The following is a 22,141-nucleotide window of genomic DNA, read 5'->3' as shown; positions in this document are numbered from 1 at the left end:
CAAGAGACTTGGGTTTGATCCCTGGATTGGGAGGATCCCCTGGAGAAGGAAATGGCGACCACTCCAGTATTTTTCACTTCACTTCACTTTCAGTATTCTTACCTAGAGGATTCCATGGACAGAGGAGCCTGGCAGACTACAGTCCATGGGGTCTCAAAGAATTGGACACGACTGAGTGACTAACTCTTTCTAAGACATGTAAGCAACCTGAGGGATGAATGGATGTTACATACTTGCACACACATACATGTACAATGGAAAGTTATCTAGCCATAAAAAAGAAGGAAATCCTGCCATTTGTGACTACATGAATGGATCTTGAAGGCATTTTGCTAAATGAGATAATTCAGACGAAGAGAAATAAATACTATATGATCTCACTTACATGTGAACTAAAAAAACTCTTCAGATTTGGCTACCAGAGGCAGAGGTAGAAGGTGGAGGAACTGGGTAAAGGTAAGTTGCAGACTTCCAGTTACAGGATAAATAAGTTCTGGGGATGCGATGTACAGCATGGTGACCATAGTTAACACTGCCAGGTGGTGTATTTGAAAGCTGCTAAGAGATCCTTCCTGACATGTCTCCTGTATCTCCCACTACTTAGATGCATACCATCTTGTGTAAACTATGCACACTGCAGTTGCTATTGGCCAGTCTACCCTTTCACTCAGTGATACATAGAAAACATTTTAAATCTAGCGTTCATTTTAAATGGCTTTATATATTTCATTTTCTGTTTATCTAGTTCTCTGGTGATGGGAGTGGAGTTTGTTTCTTTACTTCTTTAATGCTAACAGTATTGGGGTGAGTAGTTTTTTATAACCTCTTTGCCCATTCATTTGAAAGGAAGGATATTTTTAAAAGTCAGTACATTGTTTAGTTCTGAGAGTCTCCCAGCATTTTTCAGTGAATTGCTGAGTTTGGTCAGTCTTTTATTTGGGGTCTTGACTTAAGACCCTAACTGAAATTACCCGCGATCTCCTCCCTTCCCTTCCCTCTTCCTCCGTTCGTCTGGCTTTGGCTGTACACTAATGCTAACTTCATAAAATGAATTTAGAACAAGTGTGTAAAAAAAAAAGATGCTTGAGAAAAACTTATTTATAAAGGAACAGTTTCTTGAAATTCACTGTAAAAGTTATCTAAACCTAGAGCTGTTTTTGTTTGAATCAGTGAAATCCTTGGATAACTTAAAATTCCTATATGGATATTGACACACGGTAAATTTTCCTGTGCTTCACTTGAATTAATTTTGATAATTTATAGCTTATTATAAATGCCACTTGGTTTTCAAGTATATTGGTATTATCATATTCATATGCACTTAAATCCTCTTTCTTGTTTAGAAACACCAGTGATTTGTCTCTCTGCTTTTTTTTTTTTTTTTTGGTTTTTCTGCCTCATCTTTTTTGCCTTGTATGGTTTTAGGAAAGCTGCCATAGCTCCATGCATCATAATTACTTTCAAAGCAGGAAGCAGAGGGGTCTGAAATAGTCTTTTCTGTAGGGACTGTCTGCTTTTATCAGCAAAGTACACCTTTTCTGGAATCCCCCCAGCAGACTTTCTATTACTATTCGTTAGCCAGAACTAAGTCATGGTTATTGGTGACTTTGGTGAAGGCTAGGGAAAGGAGTTTGTCCTTGGCAAACTCATCTCTCGGGCTTGGCAGTTTGCCCAAAACAAGCTCTGTAAGAAGGGAGCAAGAGGGGTGTGACTTTTGTGTTACCAAGATGGCTGTGCCCTTTTTCAGGTGTGCCCAAGAGAGACTCCGCAACATTGCGGTCAGAAGGACTGAGCATAAACGCAGCACCTGCCAGTGTCAGGAAGCATGAATCAGATAACTCCATCATCCTTTACCACAACATACCATCATCCTGCCGCTAATTATAAGTTAATTTCCCCCCCACCAAGATTCCAAGGTGCTGTTACACTTGACATGAGCAAGGTCTAGGGGAACAAGATATCACCCTAGCTTTGGTTGGAGAGGGTGGGAACAGGTCATCTCAAGCCAAGTGCTGGGTATTCATTTGGTTATTTGTGTGAAACCCTAATGGGCTGGGGCCAAGGAGGGTTCTGCTTCCAGTTTACATCCTTGTCCTTAACCAGTGACAAAACTCTTCTGTTTGCCTTTCATCCTTGTGAGGAAGTGGGTAAAAATTTTATCTTTGTACAACAAGCAAAAACATAGTTAACTGTCTTTGAAAAGTACCCAGAAGCATCTTCCTTGGCAATGTCAGTGTCCTTAAAAGTCAGAACCACAGCAAGGTCTGTGCACTTGAACCTGCCATCCCTCCAGTCCCAGGAATTATTTGACCCGAATTTGGGGGGAGGATTGAAAGAGAAGGATGCAGGACAGAGAAGAAAGCCGGTTGTCTGACTAAAGCCAAGAGGGGCTTGCATGATCAGCCCCAAGGCCGCAGGGAGCAGGTCTCTTCACAGAGCAGTGCAAAGAGAAACTTGGAAACTGGAGTCCGGGAGGAAGGTGTCGGTGGCTGTCACTCTCTGATAAACAGTGTGCACCCTCATCCCGAGAGGGTGGCTCCCTGCATCGGAAGGGGTAAGAAGTTCAAGCTCTGCTTTCTCTCTGCTCTGACTTCCCCAGCCATGAACAGGAGGTCCTGCCTGAAGTGCACTTGGAAGTATAAGAACCTCAAAGGGCTTCATCCAGGGCTACTTTTTTCTCAACATTCAGTAGCTCTTCACTCTTGAAAAAGTTCTCAGTTAAAATTTAGTATCTGTAAAACTGGAGGCAGTAAAGGGCAGGTGATACTCTTTGAATGAGAAAGTAGTTTGCTTTCACCAAAAGGCACTGGCTGAAAGCAGCAAGTCGAAACCTGACATCCACTCCCTCGGGGCCGGGAGAGGACCCGGTGTGTTCTGGGCAGCGTGTATTCTCCGTGGCTCTGCTGCAGCGTCTTCAGAGTGAGGAGCCTGTACTCGTGGACCGTCTGCTACCCTTTCACCTCTGGAGTGCTTGGCTTTTCCAGGGGATCAGAGGACTTCAAAGGGAGAGTGGTAAACACAACAGACTCCAGTTTCTGGTATCCTGAGAAGGGTTGCAGACACCTTCTCATTCTTGGTATAAGAACACACGCCTGTGGTCAGACGCAGCGCGAGGTACAAAAACACTCAGGTGAAGCGCTGGGGTGCTTCGGACTGAAAACTTCAGATTGACACAGACCTGCCACAATCCGGGACTAATTCAGATCCCCTGCCAACTGGATTTTTAAGAAGCTTAATTTCAGATGGGTCCTGCAGAGGTTTTAAAATATCTTTGGATTTGATCCTTTTCCATTTTAAAAAACCTCTATAGAATAAGCTCTCTAGCTATTAGGACTGATCAGAAATTAGTTGATTGGGTGGAATATCATATCATTATCACTGCTTGAAGAATTATTAAGAGTGTATTTTAATTAAATGAACATTATGCAACAGCTGTTAGACCTCTTTTTTACCTTCCTGCTTTTGTAAATCCCATTTCCAATTCCCATTTTACTCGCTGGCCTCCCTAGCCCCTCAGAACAAATGCATCGCCGAAATGGCAGTGTGAGGCTGACCCCATGTTCAGGTTGTGTTGAAGTCAAAATCCCTTGGATTGAGGCTCTAAGGCCTCTCCCTGCCCTGGGGCTGGAGGGAGGGCCGGTCTGAGTTCAGGGTGCCCTGCTGTGAATCCAGGTTCCAGCTGTGTCTTCCAAGGGCCAAGGGCCATGAGGGCTTAGGCCTGGCTCTCTTGGTGCGCTGCTTCACGGCCAGGAGGGAGCTTCTAAAGCTCAGATTCCTAGGCATCACCCAGACCTACTTATGGGCAGAGCGAAGGCGTCTGCGTGTTGATGACCTGCTTCTGGGAGAGTCTGGCACTTACTTTCTGTGAGTGATGCCCGTGAGACCATGCCAGGACAGCTCCCCAGCCCCAGAGCACAGTGGGTCCCTGATGAGGAGCATGCCCAGCCCATGGCTGGCTCCAGATGGGGTGGGCAAGTGGCTTCAGCTGCACAGCTTGCACTGAAAGTTCCAGCTTCTGTGGGGACAGCTGTGTCCACTACCAGCACACCATCAACTCAAACAGCAGACCTGCCTCTTTCTTCCTTTGAACAGAAAATGGGTTTCCTGTGGGCTAGGGCAAAAGACAAAAGATACATTCGGGCCTCAGGTGGGTCACCTGCTGTTCAGAGCCCGCATCCCAGGCTCTGTGTGGCAGGACCCTATACACACACACATCCACATACAAGCAGAGGCAGAGGGCCTGGGAGCTGACAACCCCTGGCCCTGCCCCCTGAGTTTGACCCCGACACAGCCTCTCCTGGCTCGTCTCACCTGGACCAAGGGTGCCCGTGGAGACTGGCACCTTCTCAGGAGCTCTGTCTGCTGGAGAGACCACACCCAGAGCAGCCCAGTGCTCTGTTTGCTGGCCGTCTCCCCAGGCACCACCCTACGTGTGTATACCTTGGCACAGGACCAAGGCAGGTGCCACATCACTATTGCAGCGTTAAAGCTAGTCATTACACCTACAGGCATCTCTTCCTCTTTCACCCCACCCTCCTCTCCGTCATGGACAGAACCGCCTTTGTTTCTCCAGTGACAGTCTGGTTGGACTTTTAAACTGTAAGACAGATCTGTGACTCAAAAAGGCAAACACACACACACCAAAGCGGTAAACCTCAAAATAGGAGAAAGGAAATAATGAAGGAGAAAGAAAAATTTAATAAACTGGAAAAATAAGAAACAGGATTATATAAAATTTGATTTTCAAAAACTAGAAATCTCTAAGAATACTGATAAATGTTAAAACCATGATTAAATAATGTTAGGAATAAAAGAACAGAGCAGATATAACTATAGACAGAATAGAGTTTGTAAAGATTATAAGAAAACTGTGGGTACACTTTTATGCAAATTTGAAAATTTAATGGAATAATTAGTTTTCTAGGAACGTGGAAATTACCATTGTCATTCAATAAATAGAAAAATATGAATACAAGCCATGAAAGATCTTTTCAATAGTAAGAAGTTTATCTTCCCTAAATTCTTCCCACTAGAACCACAGGGCTCTAGTGGGTTTGCATAGAAATTTTAGAGAATTTCTAGAAAAAGAGAGAAAGCTGCCTTGTTTGTTTCTTGAGGGTACAAATCCCTTCCTGTGAAACTAGAAAAAGAAAGTAGAAGAACAGAACATTGTAGACCAGCTACTATTATGATTTTAGAGTCAAAAAACTGGAAACCAAGTACTAGTGTGTCTAATATTGCTCTATTTAAAAAGACTCATAGCCAAGTGGAGTTTCATTTAGGAATACAAAAATGATAGAACAACATGAGCTATATTAATATAATATTCCTTCTCAAAGGAGTAAAGGAGGAAAGCTATATGATCTTCTCAATAGATGCAAGGGAAAAAAATCATAAATTGTATTTGGCACTTGGAATTTCCTTAATCTGATTAAATTTAGTTCAGTTGCTCAGTCGTGTCCAACTCTTTGCGACCCCATGGACTGCAAGCACTCCAGGTCTCCCTGTGCATCACCAACTCCCAGAGTTTACCAAAACTCATGTCCATTGAGTCGGTGATGCCATCTAATCATCTCATCCTCTGTCATCCCCTTCTTCTCCTGCCTTCAATCTTTCCCAGAATCAGGACCTTTTCCAATGAGTCAGTTCTTTGCATCAGGTGCCCAAAGTATTGGAGTTTCAGCTTCAGCATCAGTCCTTCAAATGAACACTCAGGACTGATCTCCTTTAGAATGGACTGATTGGATCTCCTTGCACTCCAAGGGACTCTCAGGAGTCTTTTCCAGCACTCCAGTTCAAAAGCTTTAATTCTTCAGTGTTCGGCTTTCTTCACAGTCCAACTCTCACATCCATACCTGACTACTGGAAAAACCATAGCCTTGACTAGATGGACCTTTGTTGGCAAAGTAATGTCTGCTTTTTAATATGCTATCTAGGTTGGTTATAACTTTTCTTCCAAGAAGTAAGCATCTTTTAATTTCATAGCTGCAGTCACTGTCTGCAGTGATTTTGGAGCCCAAGAAAATAAAGTTAGCCACTGTTTCCCCATCTATTTGCCATGAAGTGATAGGACCGGATGCCATGATCTTAGTTTTCTGAATGTTGAGCTTTAAGTCAACTTTTCCACTCTCCTCTTTCACTTTCATCAAGAGGCTCTTTAGTTCTTTTTCACTTTTTGTCGTAAGGGTGGTGTCATCTGCATATGTGAAGTTGTTGATGTTTCTCCCAGCAATCTTGATTCCAGCTTGTGCTTCATCCAGCCCAGCATTTCTCGTGATGTACTCTGCATATAAGTTAAGTAAGCAGGGTGACAATAGACAGCCTTGACGTACTCCTTTCCCTATTTGGAAAGTCTGTTCTAACTGTTGCTTCCTGACCTGCATACAGATTTCTCAAGAGGCAGGTCAGGTGGTCTGGTATTCCCATCTCTTTAGAATTTTCCGCGGTTTATTCTGATCCACACAGTCAAAGGCTTTGGCATAGTCAATAAAGCAGAAATAGATGTTTTTCTGGAACTCTCTTGCTTTATCCATGATCCAGGGGATGTTAGCAATTTGATCTCTGATTCCTCTGCTTTTTCTGAAACCAGCTTGAACATCTGGAAGTTCACGGTTCACATATTGCTGAAGCCTGGCTTGGAGAATTTTGAGCATTACTTTACTAGATTAAAGGTATCTGTAAAACATCTATGGCAAACATGATGCTTTATGAGAATTGAATTGCATTCACTTTGAAGATGAGATGTTCTCTACTACCTTCTTTATTGCATATTGCATTGCAGGCCATAAACAGTGCCTTATTGAGACAAGCACTGTAAATGTAGAAGTGGTGTAAAGAAAAGGACACAGTGTGGATGAATCAATGGGTGGAAACTCCAGGAGAACATACCAAGGTTCTCAGGACTAAGAGAGCTCAGTGAGGTTGTGGAGTGCACAGTCCATGGACTCCAGCCATGGCCAGCAGTGGCCTGTGAGCTGATTAGATTGTTTCCTCTGTTAAATGGCTACTCATATTCTTTGTCCACTATTTGTTTTGTTTTTACCTCATTGTTATTCGATGATAGGAATATGTGTATTCTGGATAGTATCCGCTGTCAGCCATAAGTACTGCAAAAATCTTCTCCAAGTCTGTGGCAGATCCTGTTATTTTGTTTAAGATGTATTCCATCAAACATATTTTTTAATTTTGATTTTTCGAACTGTGGCCCTGGGATAATATTTCAGAAAGGGGTCTTTAATAATCAGCTCATAAACATATGAAAAGATGTGTGCCCTCTCTAGTAAACAGGGAAAAGAAAATTAGAATACTAAGAGGCTATTTCATATCTGTCTGGTGGGCAAATGTCAAAATTTCATGCTATCAGGGGATGGTGAGAATTTGGAGCACTGTGAATGCTGCCCTTGTGGGTGGGGTGAAGCTGGGAACAGCCTTCGAAGATCAGCTTGCTGAATAGCATAAATCTGTGACTAGGAGTCCTCTGCAGGCAAATGATGCAGAGAAACTTTCTCACATATGCAAAAAGACAGTATCCACAACTGCATTGTTCCTAACAGAGAGATTGACTGTCAGCAGAAAGGGATTGGGTATGGTGTGTTCCTACAAGGGACAGCTGTGCATCTGTGGGTATGAATAAAACAGAGCCATGTGTGTCAAAGCAGATGCATTCCCAAAAGTGGAGAAAGCAAGCCACAGTGCAGCGTCAGCCATACACAAAACAATACCCCATTCTAGTTATGAAGGGGCTCAGACTGTAAAGAGTCTGCCTGCAGTGTGGGAGAGCTGGGTTTGATCCCTGGGTCGGAAAGATCCGCTGGAGAAGGAAATGGCAACATACTCCGGTATTCCTGCCTGGAGAATCCCATGCACAGGGGAGCCTGGTGGGCTACAGTCCATGGAGTCACAAAGATTTGGACACAACTTAGCCACTAACACACACACGCACACACACACATGTGGTTTGTTGAAGATGTACTGAGGAATACTGATGAACCAAACTTAGGGTAGTGTTACCATTGGTGAAGATGGGATTTGAGGTAGGAAAGATGTACCAGGACTTTATTATATGTCGAGTTTTATTTCATTAAAAAAGTCTTAATCAGGTACCAGTGTTGCAAAGTATTAAGATTTGAAAAAGTGGAGTGGAGGGTGCTTAGGTGCTTGTATAACATCTTCTAGATTTTATGTTTGCGATATCTTGCAGACATAACTATGATGGTGGTGGTGGTGACGACCTTGGAAAAAGCAGGCCTGCGGCCTCTCTCCCCAATAGGCCACAGGATACTCATTACCACGCCTGAGTTGATCATGGTCCAAGACTTGATCCTTAGCTTTGCTAATTTGTTTTCCACAACAAACTGTGGAAAATTCTTAAAGAAAATTCTTAAAGAGATGGGAATACCAGACCACCTGATGTGCCTCCTGAGAAATCTGTATGCAAGTCAGGAAGCAACAGTTAGAACTGGACATGGAACAGCAGACTGGTTCCAAATAGGAAAAGGAGTACGTCAAGGCTGTATATTGTCACCCTGCTTATTTAACTTATATGCAGAGTACATCACGAGGAACGCTGGGCTGGAAGAAGCACAAGCTGGAATCAAGATTGCTGGGAGAAATATCAATAACTTTAGATATGCAGGTGACACCACCCTTATGGAAGAAAGTGAAGAAGAACTAAAGAGCCTCTGATGAAAGTGAAAGAGGAGAGTGGAAAAGTTGGCTTTTAAGCTTTAGCTCAACATTCAGAAAACTAAGATCATGGCATCCGGTTCCATCACTTCATAGCAAATAAATGGGGAAACAGCGGAAATAGTGGCTGGTTTTATTTTGGGGGGCTCCAAAATCACTGCAGATAGTGACTGCAGCCATGGAATTAAAAATACTTGCTCCTTGGAAGAAAAGCTATGACCTACCTAGACAGCATATTAAAAAACAGAGACATTACTTTGCAAACAAAGGTCCATCTAGTCAAGGCTATGGTTTTTTCCAGTAGTCAGCTATGGATGTGAGAATTAGAATATGAAGAACGCTGAGCGTCGAATAATTGATGATGGTGTTGGAGAAGACTCTTGAGAGTCCCTTGGACTGCAAGGAGATCCAACCAGTCCATTCTAAAGGAGATCAGTCCTGGGTGTTCATTGGAAGGACTGATGCTAAAGCTGAAACTGCAATACTTTGGCCACCTCATGCGACAAGTTGACTCACTGGAAAAGACTCTGATGCTGGGAGGGATTGGGGGCGGGAGGAGACGGGGACGACAGAGAGTGAGATGGCTGGATGGCATTGCCAACTCGATGGACATGAGTTTGAGTGAACTCCGGGAGTTGGTGATGGACAGGGAGGCTTGGCGTACTGTGATTCATGGGGTCGCAAAGAGTCGGACACGACTGAGCGACTGAACTGAAGATATTTTTAGAAATCATTGTGTGTCCAGTTTTTTAAAGTCCCCATTTAGCAGGACAGGAAATTACCAGAATGACCCATGGAAACTCAAGTGAACTTGACCCAAAGCTATCCTCCACATCACACTGCCTCAGCTGCGTCGTCTGGGAGGGAGAACAGAATTGACTGCAGACTCTCCATGCTGCTGATGCCAAATAAGCCCTGGCTTCTGCTCAGTTTTCAGAGAAGCTCCAAGATGAAGGTGCCCCCAACAGCTAGCCCCCCTAGTGGGTTTCTATATCAGGCAGGTGTTCTTTCACCAGCTCTGAAGCAGAGAAGACTGCTTCGCAGCAACTGAGCTCTTTACGTGCAAGATTTATTCTGTTTCTTTTTAAATAAATTCTTCAAACAACCCCTCCTTTTTCTTGGCTCAGTGTGAAGACTTAGGATCTGAATTCATATACATACATATAACACTCTTAAACTCACAAGATAAGAGTTATTTCTCAGTTTTTACTTTTATCCCTCTTTATCTTAGAAATAGGATATACCTCTTAAATTTCCTAATTGCCAATTCCTAGCAAAACTTGGTGCCTTATGACTGGAGAAGAATTTTAATAAAATGGTGTGAATGCTGCGTTCTGAAAAATGTGTCCAAAGTCCCTTGAGAATTCCAAATGCTCGTGGAAGACGAGGCTTCCTGCAGAGAGACAGAAAACAAGGGAATAGGACGTGATTGCATCGGCTGAGTTTACTATGATTTGAGCCTGAAGAATGCTCCCGTCTCTCCTTCTGATTTTTCACGTGGCTGCACCCGACAAAGTTCAGCAAATCTGCTCAATTCAGCAAAGCAACCCCCTCAACTGTGGAGCGGGGTCTGATTGCAGAGAGTATTGGCTCCTGTCCTGGGGTTCTTGTTTCATGAGTGTTGCAGATTGGGTTCTTGGGGATGACATTTGTTGGTCATTTGTTTACAGTTGAACCTTGCAGATTCTTGCTTCCTTAATATAACAAACGACAAATTCTTAAAACTGAAAAAAAAGGGAAAGCACCCTAGCCTATCAATCTACTTGTCATTAAATGCTTGACATTAATTCCAGAATGCATTCTTTTCCCCACCAGCGACTGCTATATTATGTCATTTTGTCATACTTAATTAAAATCTAGCTATCCATATAACTTAAATAAACAGAAGAAGCCCATTTTGTGATCTGACCTAATTGCTTTTTAATTGTACTGCTTTTTTTGCTCATTTTCAGAATTTGCTGTCTGAAATAGTTTTCCCAGTCCTGAGGGAAAATCTGTGTCAACCATTTTCCTTTAAGGTGCTGCTGAGCTCCAAATATATTAATCTTTCTCCTTTTCCTACTCATTTCTCATCATTAAGATGAGTAGTTTTAATTCTGGGAGCAGATCACTTGCAGCTGTGGTCAGTTACATTAAGAGCTAAAGAGTAAAACAAGTTCTTCAAAAAAGACTTGTTTGGCTGCGCTGGGGTCTTTATTGTGGCAAGAGAACTCTTAGTTGCGGCGTGCAGGATCTAGTGCCCTGACCCAGGGTTGAATCCAGACTCCCTGCATTGAGAGAACTTAACCACTTAGCCACTGCACCACCAGGAAAGTTCCGAGAGTAAAACAAACTCTTGAAAATATATTGGCCCAATGGAAAGTGTTCCTCCTTCTTTGATACCAGTGCAGGGATCCCAGATGGTGAGCACAGTGTGGAGGGACCACGTCCCTGGTGGCTGACTGCTGGTCCCCACCCTGCTGCAGGCAAGATCATCGCTGTCTCCACGTTGGGCCAAGAGCTGCTTCCAGAGGCCCAAGAGGCTTTAGCTGTCTGTCCTCACCCCTTCTCCCGGCTAGCATCAGTGGTACCACCAGCCTGATAACTCCCTGAATGCCCTCATGCCACAGTTTGTTCGCAGCAGTCCTCAAGAGCTATAAGCCTGCCCAGGAGTCTTGTTCTCTCAGGATTCTCTGGAGCATCACCTCTCTGCTGGCATGTTCTTCAAGGTCATAGAGCTTTCGAGGGACTTGCAGTGACCCTTATGTTGTACCTGCTGTACCGATCTCCTTTTGTTGGTTCTTTCTGTTGCCTAGTGGGTGATGGCTCAGCATCTTCAGCCCAGGGCTCTAGAGTCCTGTGTTCTGAAACAGCTGTTCTGGGCCCTCACAGCCTTGTGTCTGTCTGCAGGGAGCAGACTTGAAAAGTGCCTATTGCAATCTGCCCACAATTTGCAGGGACTTTATTCAGCTTGGTCCCAGGTTCTTTCAGTGCTGCTGGAAGTAGACGGCGAGCTGATGGACTCAAAGGCCCAGCCATCCTTCCCTCGCCCACAGCCGCCTGCAGCACTGGCAGCTAGGATGACACAGTCTGGCAAGGTGAGGGGCATGTGTCCTCTGATCCAGGACCAGGGTAGAGCCAGATACCAAATACATCTCGGCTAAGAATCCCAGCAATCCACATGCTTGCTGCAGGCAACGTAGGAGAGGAGAAAAGAGCAGCATCACACAGTTGATTCCACCCCTCAGCAGTAACCACTGTGAACTGTGAAAAGCACATCTATATAGGTGTATCAGCATGTGCGACTCAACGGGAATTCACTGTTTCGAAACACTTTTTTTTAACACATTAGAAAGATGTTCTCAGTATGTTACTTTTTGCCGAAATCTTTCATCTTTTAAGTTGTTGCTCTGACTGTGTTTTTCTGTTTCCTGATGTACCATTGTCACTGAATCTCCGAATAGGCCAGTGCCTCCTACAAACGGCAGGCTCGCCCCAAGTGCTGTCCTGCAGGGCCAGCTGCCTGCGCTGTCAGGGGACTCGCTGGGGTTGGTCCCAGCTCATGGTTCAGGCCACTCTTTCTTTCCCTGCAGGTGTCAGCGGAAGCAGTGGCGGGTAGATCTGCCAGCCACCAGCGTGGTCATCACATTTCACAATGAAGCCAGGTCAGCTTTGCTGAGGACAGTGGTCAGGTGAGGCCCACAGCTGCCACCCATTCCCACCCACTGCAACTTAGAGGGGCATCCCCGGCAGGGATGCAGAACAAGGGCCAAGTGCCCGGCACAGCCAGGCAAGGGTTGTCTGGGGGAGCAGACAGGTCCCCTGACTGTGCAGCACAGGAGGGGCTGGGGCCAGGGGATGAGAGTTTCCCACCCCCATCACACCCCTGAAAGGCCTGCAACTTTATCTTTCTGCCTTTCCTCAGTGTCCTTAAGAAAAGCCCGCCCCACCTGATAAAAGAAATCATCTTGGTGGATGACTACAGCAATGACCGTAAGTAGAGACCAACCCCCAACCCCCACTCCCTCCTTCTGGCCCTTCTCCTGGGCCTCAGCCTTTCTGGGCTGTGGGTGCTAAGGACAAGTTTCAAGAAAAGGCCTCAAGAAGTGGGAGCAGCAAAAAGAGGGCCTCTCTGATGCCCCAAGTGGCTCATCAGCCTGTAGGTGATAGAGAATCACCATCCCTGCCCCTCAAGACCTTTGTAAACTTGAGGTTCAAAAGCTTTGCTTCTTTTCTTTTCCCAGCTGAAGACGGGGCTCTCTTGGGGAAAATTGAGAAAGTACGTGTACTCCGAAATGATCGGCGAGAAGGTAAGACTTCTCTTAATTCAATACCAAAACAGTTGAATTCTGATTTTTCCTGAACCCAGTAATAATGTGAAGAAACGTTTCAGCTACAGGAACAATTAACTGTCTCGTCTTTTGTCTGCCTCCCTCCAGCACAGCCTCTTGGGAACCTCTCCCAGCAAACATAAGAAGGACATTAAAAGCTTACCTAATTGAAATTGTGCACTAGGGCTAGAGTTCAAATTACATTGTTATTTATATATTTAGAAAACTGGCTTCTCTCTTTCACAGCCTAGGAAAGCTTATCAAGTCCCTTGAGTACTAGAATTAAGAAGAAAAACAGAGATTTAGTAATGAGAACTTTAATGACTCCATGCTTCAGGCATCTGATAAAATAACTGGGATTCAAGTTTGACAGCTTGCCCAAGGTGAACCATCTGAAAAGGGGAAAGAGCACTGTAATTACATGCTTATTAGATTTGCAAATGCCAGCCTTGAAACCTGCTGTCAGTCTTGTCTTTGCTGGAGCTGGGCTCATCGAGTCCACTTTATTGGCAGTTGTAAGAGAGACTCCAGAGGGGAAAGCATTACTTTGAAGTGTCTGGAAAGGAAACTGAAATCACAGTGTAATTAACATCCAGTGCATCAGAGAGCTGGTGGCTGGATTCTTGGCTCTTCCAGGGTCCTGAGAATCTTTCTGTAGGGAAAACGGCAGAGCTGTAAACTGTGTGCCGTTTTTGCTGTTTGAGGATGACTTGATCCTGGAGTGGTGGCTGTGCCCTCTGATCAGTGAGCGTTGCCTTTCATCTGGTCCCCTGTGTGCTCCGGCTGGAGTCAGTTTTGCTTAGCAAGAACCTAATCAGCCAATAAAGTGGGTGAGTCTGTTAGGGCGATGTCATCAACATCATATTTTAACCAACAAAGATCACCAACCCAGATGTTCAAGATGCATAAACAATGGGGTCAGCCTTGCCCCTTAGCAAACTGTTTGCTGGACTTACATCTGTCCCCCAAGCTTAGATTAAACCAAAATCTTGCACTGTACTTGCCCCCAAAGAAGTTACATAATAACTTGTTGAATTCAAAACGAAAGTGTCCTCTGGTATGGGGGAAAAAAGATGAGGAGTGAAAAAAGAGAAAAGAAATTATCTTTCGTGTTGGCCGTTGTAACTGGCAAACCGCATGCTAGCCTTATCAGAGAGTGCCTTTAACCTGCTTAGAAATCAAAAGCAGTGTTTCTAAAAGAAACTTGCCATTTGTTCAAGTTAGGCTGTTCATGTGGAGGAGAACCCACATTGTTTTGGGAAGGAATGAAGAGGAGCAGCTGTGGGAAGCCACATTGTGATGGACCTATGTGGAACACATGAGGAATGAGATACTTGAGTTAAAAAATACACACACAAATGTGTGTGTGTATCCCGTACAGTAAAACAGATACAAACGTGCTCATGGCAATGCTGCTAGATGACAGAGCAAGCCGAGTGCTTGAAATCTGATAGTGGAGGAGCAGCCTTGGGGTCATTTAGTGCTGGGAGTTAATTGTGCCAGGGTTCCTTACCTGGCTATTGATTATGATCACCTAGGGAACCTAATGGAGCAGGAAATGGCAGCCCACTCCAGCGTTCTTGCCTGGAGAATCCCAGGGACAGGGGAGCCTGGTGGGCTGCCGTCTATGGGGTCGCACAGAGTCGGACACGACTGAAGCGACTCAGCAGCAGCAGCAGCAGCAGGGAACCTAAACGAAGACCATTGCTTGATGCTACCCACAATTGAATTAGAATTTTTAGATGTCTAGGGGTGGAGCCTAGACATCTGCATTTTGATAATACTGATGTACTTTGAAAGTTTGAAAACCTAGTTGTTGTTGTACAGGTGGAAACATTTAAGTTGAAAGAAGTTAAGTGGCTTTTTCAAGATCATCCAGCTATTTAATGACAGCTGCTGCTGCTTCTAAGTCGCTTCAGTCATGTCCGACTCTGTGTGACCCTATAGATGGCAGCCCACCAGGCTCCTCTATCCATGGGATTTTCCAGGCAAGAGTACTGGAGTGGGGTGCCATTGCCTTCTCCGATTTAATGACAGTAGTGGGGCCAAAACCATGTTCATAAGCCAAGTTCTCAATTTGTCCCATGTGCTTTTTATTCCTTTGTTCCTGCTGTCCTGCCTGATTAATTGATTTTTTTCCAGGTTATTGATATATATAATTGACATAAAGTATTGTATTCATTTGAGGTATACAATGTAGTGATTTGATACATGTATATATTGTGAGGTGATCACCACAGTAAGCTTAGTTAACACCTATCACCCCACACAGCTACAAGTTCTTTTTCTTATGATGAGAACTTTCAGGATCTACTCTCAAAGCAACTTTCAAATATACAGTGCAGTATTATTAACTTTAGTCACCACACTGTACATCACACGCCCAGAACTTTTATCTCATTAACTGGGAATTTGTACTTTTTGACCACATTCATCCATACCCCTCTCTCTAGCAACCATCAATCTGTTCTCTTTGAGTTAATTTTTTAGATTCCCATATTAGTGAGCTCACAGAGTATTTGTCTTTTTCTCTGTTTGACTTATGTCATGTAGGATTATGCCCTCAAGATCCATCCATGTTGTTGCTGCAAATGGCTGTGTGTGTGTATGTGACATTTTCTTTAACCATTCATCTATCAGTGGACATTTACTTTGCTTCAGTGTCTTGGCTATTGTAAATAATGCTGCAGTAAACATGGGGATGCATATAGTGATTTTTATTTCCTTGGAATTGCTAGATCATACAGTAGTTCTACTTTTAATTTTTGAAGACTGTCCATACTGTTTTCCACAATGAGTACACATATTTACATTCCTGCAAACAGTGCACAAGGGTTCCCTTTTCTCCATGTCCTTACCAACACTTGATATCTCTTATCTTTTTGATGACAGACATTCTGTGAAGTGTGAGGTGTTTTGGTTTGAATCCCCTGATGATTATGATTATAATTATGATTATATATAAAATTATATGATTATATGATATGAATATCATAATACATATCATATAATTATATGATATGAGTTATATGATTATATAATTATAGGATAAAAATGTGATAATTATATAATCACAATTATGATTATAATCCCCTTTATGTTGAGCACCTTTTCCTGTACCTGTTGTCCATTTATATGTCTTCATTGGAAAAATGTCTTTTCAATTTCTCTGCCCATTTTTAATCAGATTACTTTGTTTTTGCTATTGAGTTGTATGAATTCTTTATATATTTTGGACACTAATCTCTTATCAGTTATGTGATTTCCAAGTAGTTTTTCTTGTTCTATAGGTTGCCTTCTCATTTTATGAATTGTGTGTGTGTGTGTGTGTGTGTGTATGTGTGCGCGCGCGCTCTGCAGAAGCTTTTTAGTTTGATGTAATCCCATTGTTTATTTTTGCTTTTGCTGCCTTTGCTTTGGTGTCAAATTTAAAAAAAGATTATTGCCACCACTAAGGAAAGTTATGACCAACCTAGATAGTATATTAAAAAGCAGAGACATTACTTTGTCAACAAAGGTCTGTCTAGTCAAGGCTATGGTTTTTCCCATGGTCATGTATGGATGTGAGAGTTGGACTGTGAAGAAAGCTGATCACCGAAGAATTGATGCTTTTGAACTGTGGTGCTGGAGAAGACTCTTGAGAGTCCCTTGCACTGCAAGGAGATCCAACCAGTCCATTCTAAAGGAGATCAATCCTGGGTGTTCATTGGAAGGACTGATGCTAAAGCTGAAACTGCAATACTTTGGCCACCTCATGCGACAAGTTGACTCACTGGAAAAGACTCTGATGCTAGGAAAGATTGGGGGCGGGAGGAAAAGGGGACGACAGAGAATGACATGGCTGGATGGCATCACCGACTCGATGGACATGAGTTTGAGTGAACTCCGGGAGTTGGTGACGGACAGGGAGGCCTGGTGTGCTGTGATTCATGGGGTCACAAAGAGTCGGACACGACTGAGCGACTGAACTGAACTGAATGTTAAGAAACTTACCTATATTTTCTTCTAGAAGTTTTATGGTTTCAAGTCTTAATTTTCAGACCTTTAATCCATTTTGAGTTGACTTTTGTGTATGATGTAAGATAGGGGTCCAGTTTCTTTCTTTTGCACGTGGCTGTCCAGTTTCCCAACATCATTTATTAAAGAGATTATCCTTTCCCCATATGTATTCTTAGTTGCTTTGTTGTAAATTAATAGCTATCTGTGTGTGTATGTTTATTTCTGGGCTCTCCATTCTGTCTCATTGACCTATATACCTATTTTTATGCCAAGGCCATACTGTTTTGATTACTGTAGCTTGGTAATGTAGTTTGAAGTAATTTTTGTTTATTTTAGTGTTCCATTTTCATTTTTTTTGGAGCTTTTTAGCTATACACTTCTTATACTGGTTGCTCTGAGTGTTGCAACATACATTTTTAACTTGTAACAGTCTGTTTGGAGTCAATTACAGCTTTATGTAAAGCCTTGCAGCAATTAATTCCATTTCTACCCCTTGTCCTGTATATTGTTGTTGTCGTCTATTTTCCTTCATTTGTTGTTATGATATGGTTTGAACCCCAAAATACAGTGTTAAAACACTTGCTTTAAATAATGTTATCTTATAAAGAGATTAGAATATATAAATGGACTGTGAAATTTATCCTTATATTTTTTGTTTCTAGTATCTTCATTTTTTTCCATAGATTCAGCTTTCTGTCTAATGTCATTTCCCTTCAGCCTAGAGAACCTTTAAAACGTCATTTCTCTTGTAGGCCATAAACTCTCTCACTTTCTCTTTGTCTGAAAAGTCTTTCTTTTTCCTTTGTAAGTGGAGAGTGTGTTCTCTGAGTAGAATTCTGAGCTGGCCGCTCGTCTGTCTTCTGGCACTGTGAACACGCTGCCCACTGCCTCTGGCCTCTGCTCCCGTGCAGGCATCCGTGTTGCTGACTCCTTGTCTGCTGCAGGCTATCTCTTCTTGCTGATTTCCAGACTGTCTCTTTATCTTTGGTTTGTAGCAGTTTGACTGTGACCTGGTTATGTTTGATTTGCCTTTCATTTATCCTGCTCCAGCTTTGCTGATCCCTATGAATTTGTACGTTGAAGTTTTCACTGAATTTGGGAGATCTCTGGCCTTATGTTTCTTCACATGTTGCTTCATGCCTCACTCTTGGCCTCTGGGTACACATATGTGTTACACCACGTGATATTGTCCATAGGTTGCTTCAGCTTCTTTTCTCTTTTAGTATTTTCTGTATTCACCAGATAGATCAGTTTTTACTGGTCCATTTTCAAATTCACAGATATCGTTAATCTACTATTCAGCCCAGTCAGTCAATTTTTTATTTCAGATAATTGCAGTTTTCAGTTCAGGAATATCCATTTAATTCTTGTAGTTTTCATTTCTCTGCTGAGATTCCCCATGTTTGCTCATTCCAATCATCATTTCCTTGGAGTTCTTGGATATAGTTATTATAATAGCATCTTTAAAATCCTCATCTGTTGATTTCAACATCTGAATCATCTCAGGATGAGTTTCTATTGACTTTTTTTCTCTTGGATATGGAATACATTTTTCTCTTCTCATGTCTGCTAATTTTTTTATTTTATGTTGCAAATGGTGAATGGTATGTTGTAGAGACACTAGATTCTGTTATCTTTCTATAAAGTGTTGATCTTTGTTATATATGGTTAATTAAATGACTAGCTTATGACCTTGAACTTGTGTGGTTTGTCATTATACTTCACTAGGATGAGTATATCAGGTGAAACCCTTATACCTGAGACTTAGTCTATATTCCTTATGTGTCCCCGCTGGAGTTTCTGTAGAACTGAGGTGTTTACCAAACCCTTCTAACTTGGCAGAACTTGAGTGCCAAAACTTGATTCCAGCAGAAATCTTCGTTCTTTCTGTCTTCTAATTGTTTATCTTCATGGGCTTTTCAGGGTCTCCTCTGTGCCTGCAGGTCAGGAGTCAGCCAAGGATTTCAGGGCAGTTATCACCAGATTTGGGATACACCAGATCCCTCCCAGGATCTCCTCCTTCTGTTTCAGCTGCTCTAGAAACCCCAGACTCTACCCTCTGATACTGCAGCCACAAACATCTGTATTGCAGTGGATTGGAGAGGAACATTGGGGGAAATCCCATGTAAAGAGAGCTTTCACTCTGGGTGATTTTATTATTATTGTTTGGCTGTACTGGTCTTCACTGTGGTCCTCAGGCTTTCTCTAGTTACAGCTCGCAGGGGCTTCTCTCTAGTCTCAGCACATGCACTTCTGCTGTGTACATGGACTTGGTTGTCCCTACTTCCCCAGTCAGGGATCAAACCCAGATCCCCTGCACTGGAAGGTGGATTCTTAACCATTAGACCACCAGGGAAATCCCTAATTTTCTTCATTTAGGGGTTGAATGCCCTCTAGTTTCTGCCTGCCCTTGGCTACTCGAGCCCTTTCCCAAATTGGATTTTCCATTTTGCTCAGAGTTTATACTTGTTCTCTGGAACATGGTTTGCCTATTATAAGCTATTTCGTAATACCAGACCCAAAAATTGTTTGCCTGTTCTTCCTGCTCTAGCATGCAGCTCTTTTAAGAGTCATTGAAAACCCTTTTTGACTACTGTACTGTATAAAGAACATACAACACTGTACTGTCCTCACTGGTTGTGAATATTGTCATCGTCTCCATCTGTAAAGCCCAGCATAAGCCAGTTATGACCACACCATCTGGTGATGAATATACTGTGTATGAGAAGATTTTGTGTGATAATGAAAGGTGTATATTATTAGCCGATCACAAGTATATAAATTTTTTAATGTGACCAAATAGTATAGCTAATTTTGTGTAAAAGTCAAACAACTGGGCTTTATCATTTATGTTAATTTGGCTTGTGATAAGTCTTCAAAGACAAAGACATTCACAACACCATTATCATTAAATTATTGCCATTAAAATTGGCCCCATTAGCACTTGAAGTGTCTGGGTGACACATTCCTTACCCTAGTTAATTAGAAAACTCTGTTGCCATGAAAGTAGTTTCAGAAGTTACACATTTCAGTTGCTTGGTAAAGACTTCAATTATGTAAAAGCCTTCCTCCGAAGGCAGTTTTCAAGTTGTTTTCTCAGTCATCCAGTGAGCTTTAAAAAAAAAAAAATGTCTTTATCTGGGTAACCTCAGGGCAGTATTGATCCCTCACAAATGCTGGTGATAAAGTCTGTGCCAGAGAGAGGGCTGCTTGAGGAGATGCAGGTGCTGGGTACCATCGATTTCTCCCCTGACGTGCTTTTGCTGTCACTCCACAGGCCTGATGAGGTCGCGGGTGCGGGGAGCTGATGCGGCGCAGGCCAAGGTCCTGACCTTCCTGGACAGCCACTGCGAGTGCAATGAGCGCTGGCTGGAGCCCCTCCTGGAGAGGGTGGCTGAGGTGAGGGTGCGGGCTGGGACGGGCCTCTGGGGCGATTTTGTCCACTGTGGGATTCTGTCAGTAGGGAAAACCGCTTGGCAGGTACAGGGAGGGTGAGCAGAGGCTGCTGAGAGCCTGGGTCGTCTAAGACAGCCCTCCCCCTCGGAGGGTCTTCCTTTCCTGCCTGAAGCTTTGCACCGATTCTGAGCTTAGAGCAGGTAGAGCACTGAGGACATAGACCACAGGGCCCCCAGCCTGGCCTTGCCACCCTGAGACCCGGGCTGCAGCTGGTGGGCAGGGGCAGCCCTAGCCACACAGGGACGCATGTGGCCGTCAGGTGGGGGCTGTGCACCTTTGTCTCCTAGAAACGCTATCTCTAGTGTTACGTTCGGCCTCTTGTGATATCTCTGTTGCCATCTGCTTGTTTTATTGACTTTCTTTTCTTCCTTCTAAGAAAGAGCTTCCTTGGGACAATAAAGCAAATATAATGAAAGTGCTAGAGAAATATTAAAGGAACAAGTCATTCTTTTTGTACCATAGCCAGGAATGCGGATAGCAGCAAATCATGAAACATGAAGTTACTCAAATGATGTGTTGTAATACTCACTACATAGTTTCATGCTAATGCTTGCTGAGTTGCTATCAGCCACTCTTAATTTCTTCTTTGGGATTAATAGAAATTGACATTTGTTCTTGGCTGTTATGGAAATAAAGCTAAACCAAACCAGGAACAGTCCCAGGAGGTCGTTGCTCTCCACCAGTGAGCATGTGAGGGGCTGCCCCACGCCCCCTGGAACCTCCTCTGGGGCCGCGTGCTCTGTGCCCCTGACACAGCACAGGGCTGTGGGTGGGCAAACCCCAGGCATGGGGCGGCAGGCGTTGGGGGCGGGTTTCCCTCTGGGCACTGACACTCGGGCCTCCCCCATGCAGGTCCTGGTTGGTCCTGACACCTGCTCTTGCCTCCCCTGCATTTCAGGACAGGACGCGCGTCGTGTCCCCCATCATTGATGTCATCAACATGGACAACTTTCAGTACGTGGGCGCGTCTGCGGACTTAAAAGGCGGTAGGTGCTGCTTGGGGCCCAGCCTGTGTGCAGTTCAGCACTGCTCCGTCTCGGGTCAGGGGCAGTGATAGTGCCTGCATGCGGCCCTGCAGGTCCCCACCAAGAACGCGCCTGTGCTCAAGCCACAGGGCTCATAAGGGGACAGAAGCAGGCTGGCCTCCCTGAGACTGCCTGCACGGTTCCCATCCTTATCTGCTGGACTTACATGGCCGCAGGGATGAGTGGCTTGGTGTACAGAGCCATCCCCATGGGAGCCAGTGGAGAGGCGCCAGGCTGACGGGGTCTGTCCTCTGCACCCCACCCCACCGCCATAGCCGCCATCTCCTGCTGGAAACCTGTCCGCCTGGCGCTGCCACGGTTTCTGGGCCCCCAGGCCTACATGGTCCACGCCTCTGTGGCTGTCAGACCCCCTCCTCACTAGCCACCCCCGTCCCGCCTGCTTCTGGGGCCCTTTTGTCTGAATGATGCCGCTAGTTTCCCAGAGGCCCTTGCGTCTTGGGTGTGATCCGCAAAACCCACCCGCCACAGAGCACCACAGTGAGGTGTCTAATCTTGTCTTTTTTGTGCTCAGTCGTGTCTATCTCTTCAAGACCCCATGGACTGCCACCTTCTCGGCTCCTCTGTCAGTGGGATTACCCTCGCAAGAATACTGGAGTGGGTTGCCATTTCCTCCTCCAAAGGATATTCCCAACCCAAGGCTCGAAC

The 22,141-nt window shown here is 44.1% G+C and overlaps 1 protein-coding gene across 1 annotated transcript in view; it reads left to right on the top strand.

Annotated features, from left to right (window-relative positions):
* The window catches only part of GALNT2 (polypeptide N-acetylgalactosaminyltransferase 2), a 172,448-nt gene that overhangs the window by 119,878 nt on the left and 30,429 nt on the right, over nucleotides 1-22,141 (top strand). The window contains exons 4-8 of the mRNA XM_055425862.2: nucleotides 12,258-12,356; nucleotides 12,590-12,657; nucleotides 12,909-12,974; nucleotides 20,272-20,393; nucleotides 21,349-21,436. Coding sequence (XP_055281837.1) covers nucleotides 12,258-12,356; nucleotides 12,590-12,657; nucleotides 12,909-12,974; nucleotides 20,272-20,393; nucleotides 21,349-21,436 — 443 coding nt within the window. The remainder of the gene's footprint in view (nucleotides 1-12,257; nucleotides 12,357-12,589; nucleotides 12,658-12,908; nucleotides 12,975-20,271; nucleotides 20,394-21,348; nucleotides 21,437-22,141) is intronic.

Source organism: Moschus berezovskii, chromosome 12 (genome assembly GCF_049115385.1).
Source record: "Moschus berezovskii isolate FMDL1 chromosome 12, NW_MosBer_1.0, whole genome shotgun sequence".
Taxonomy (NCBI): Eukaryota; Metazoa; Chordata; class Mammalia; order Artiodactyla; family Moschidae; genus Moschus; species Moschus berezovskii.
This window is presented reverse-complemented; position numbering and strand designations above follow the sequence as displayed.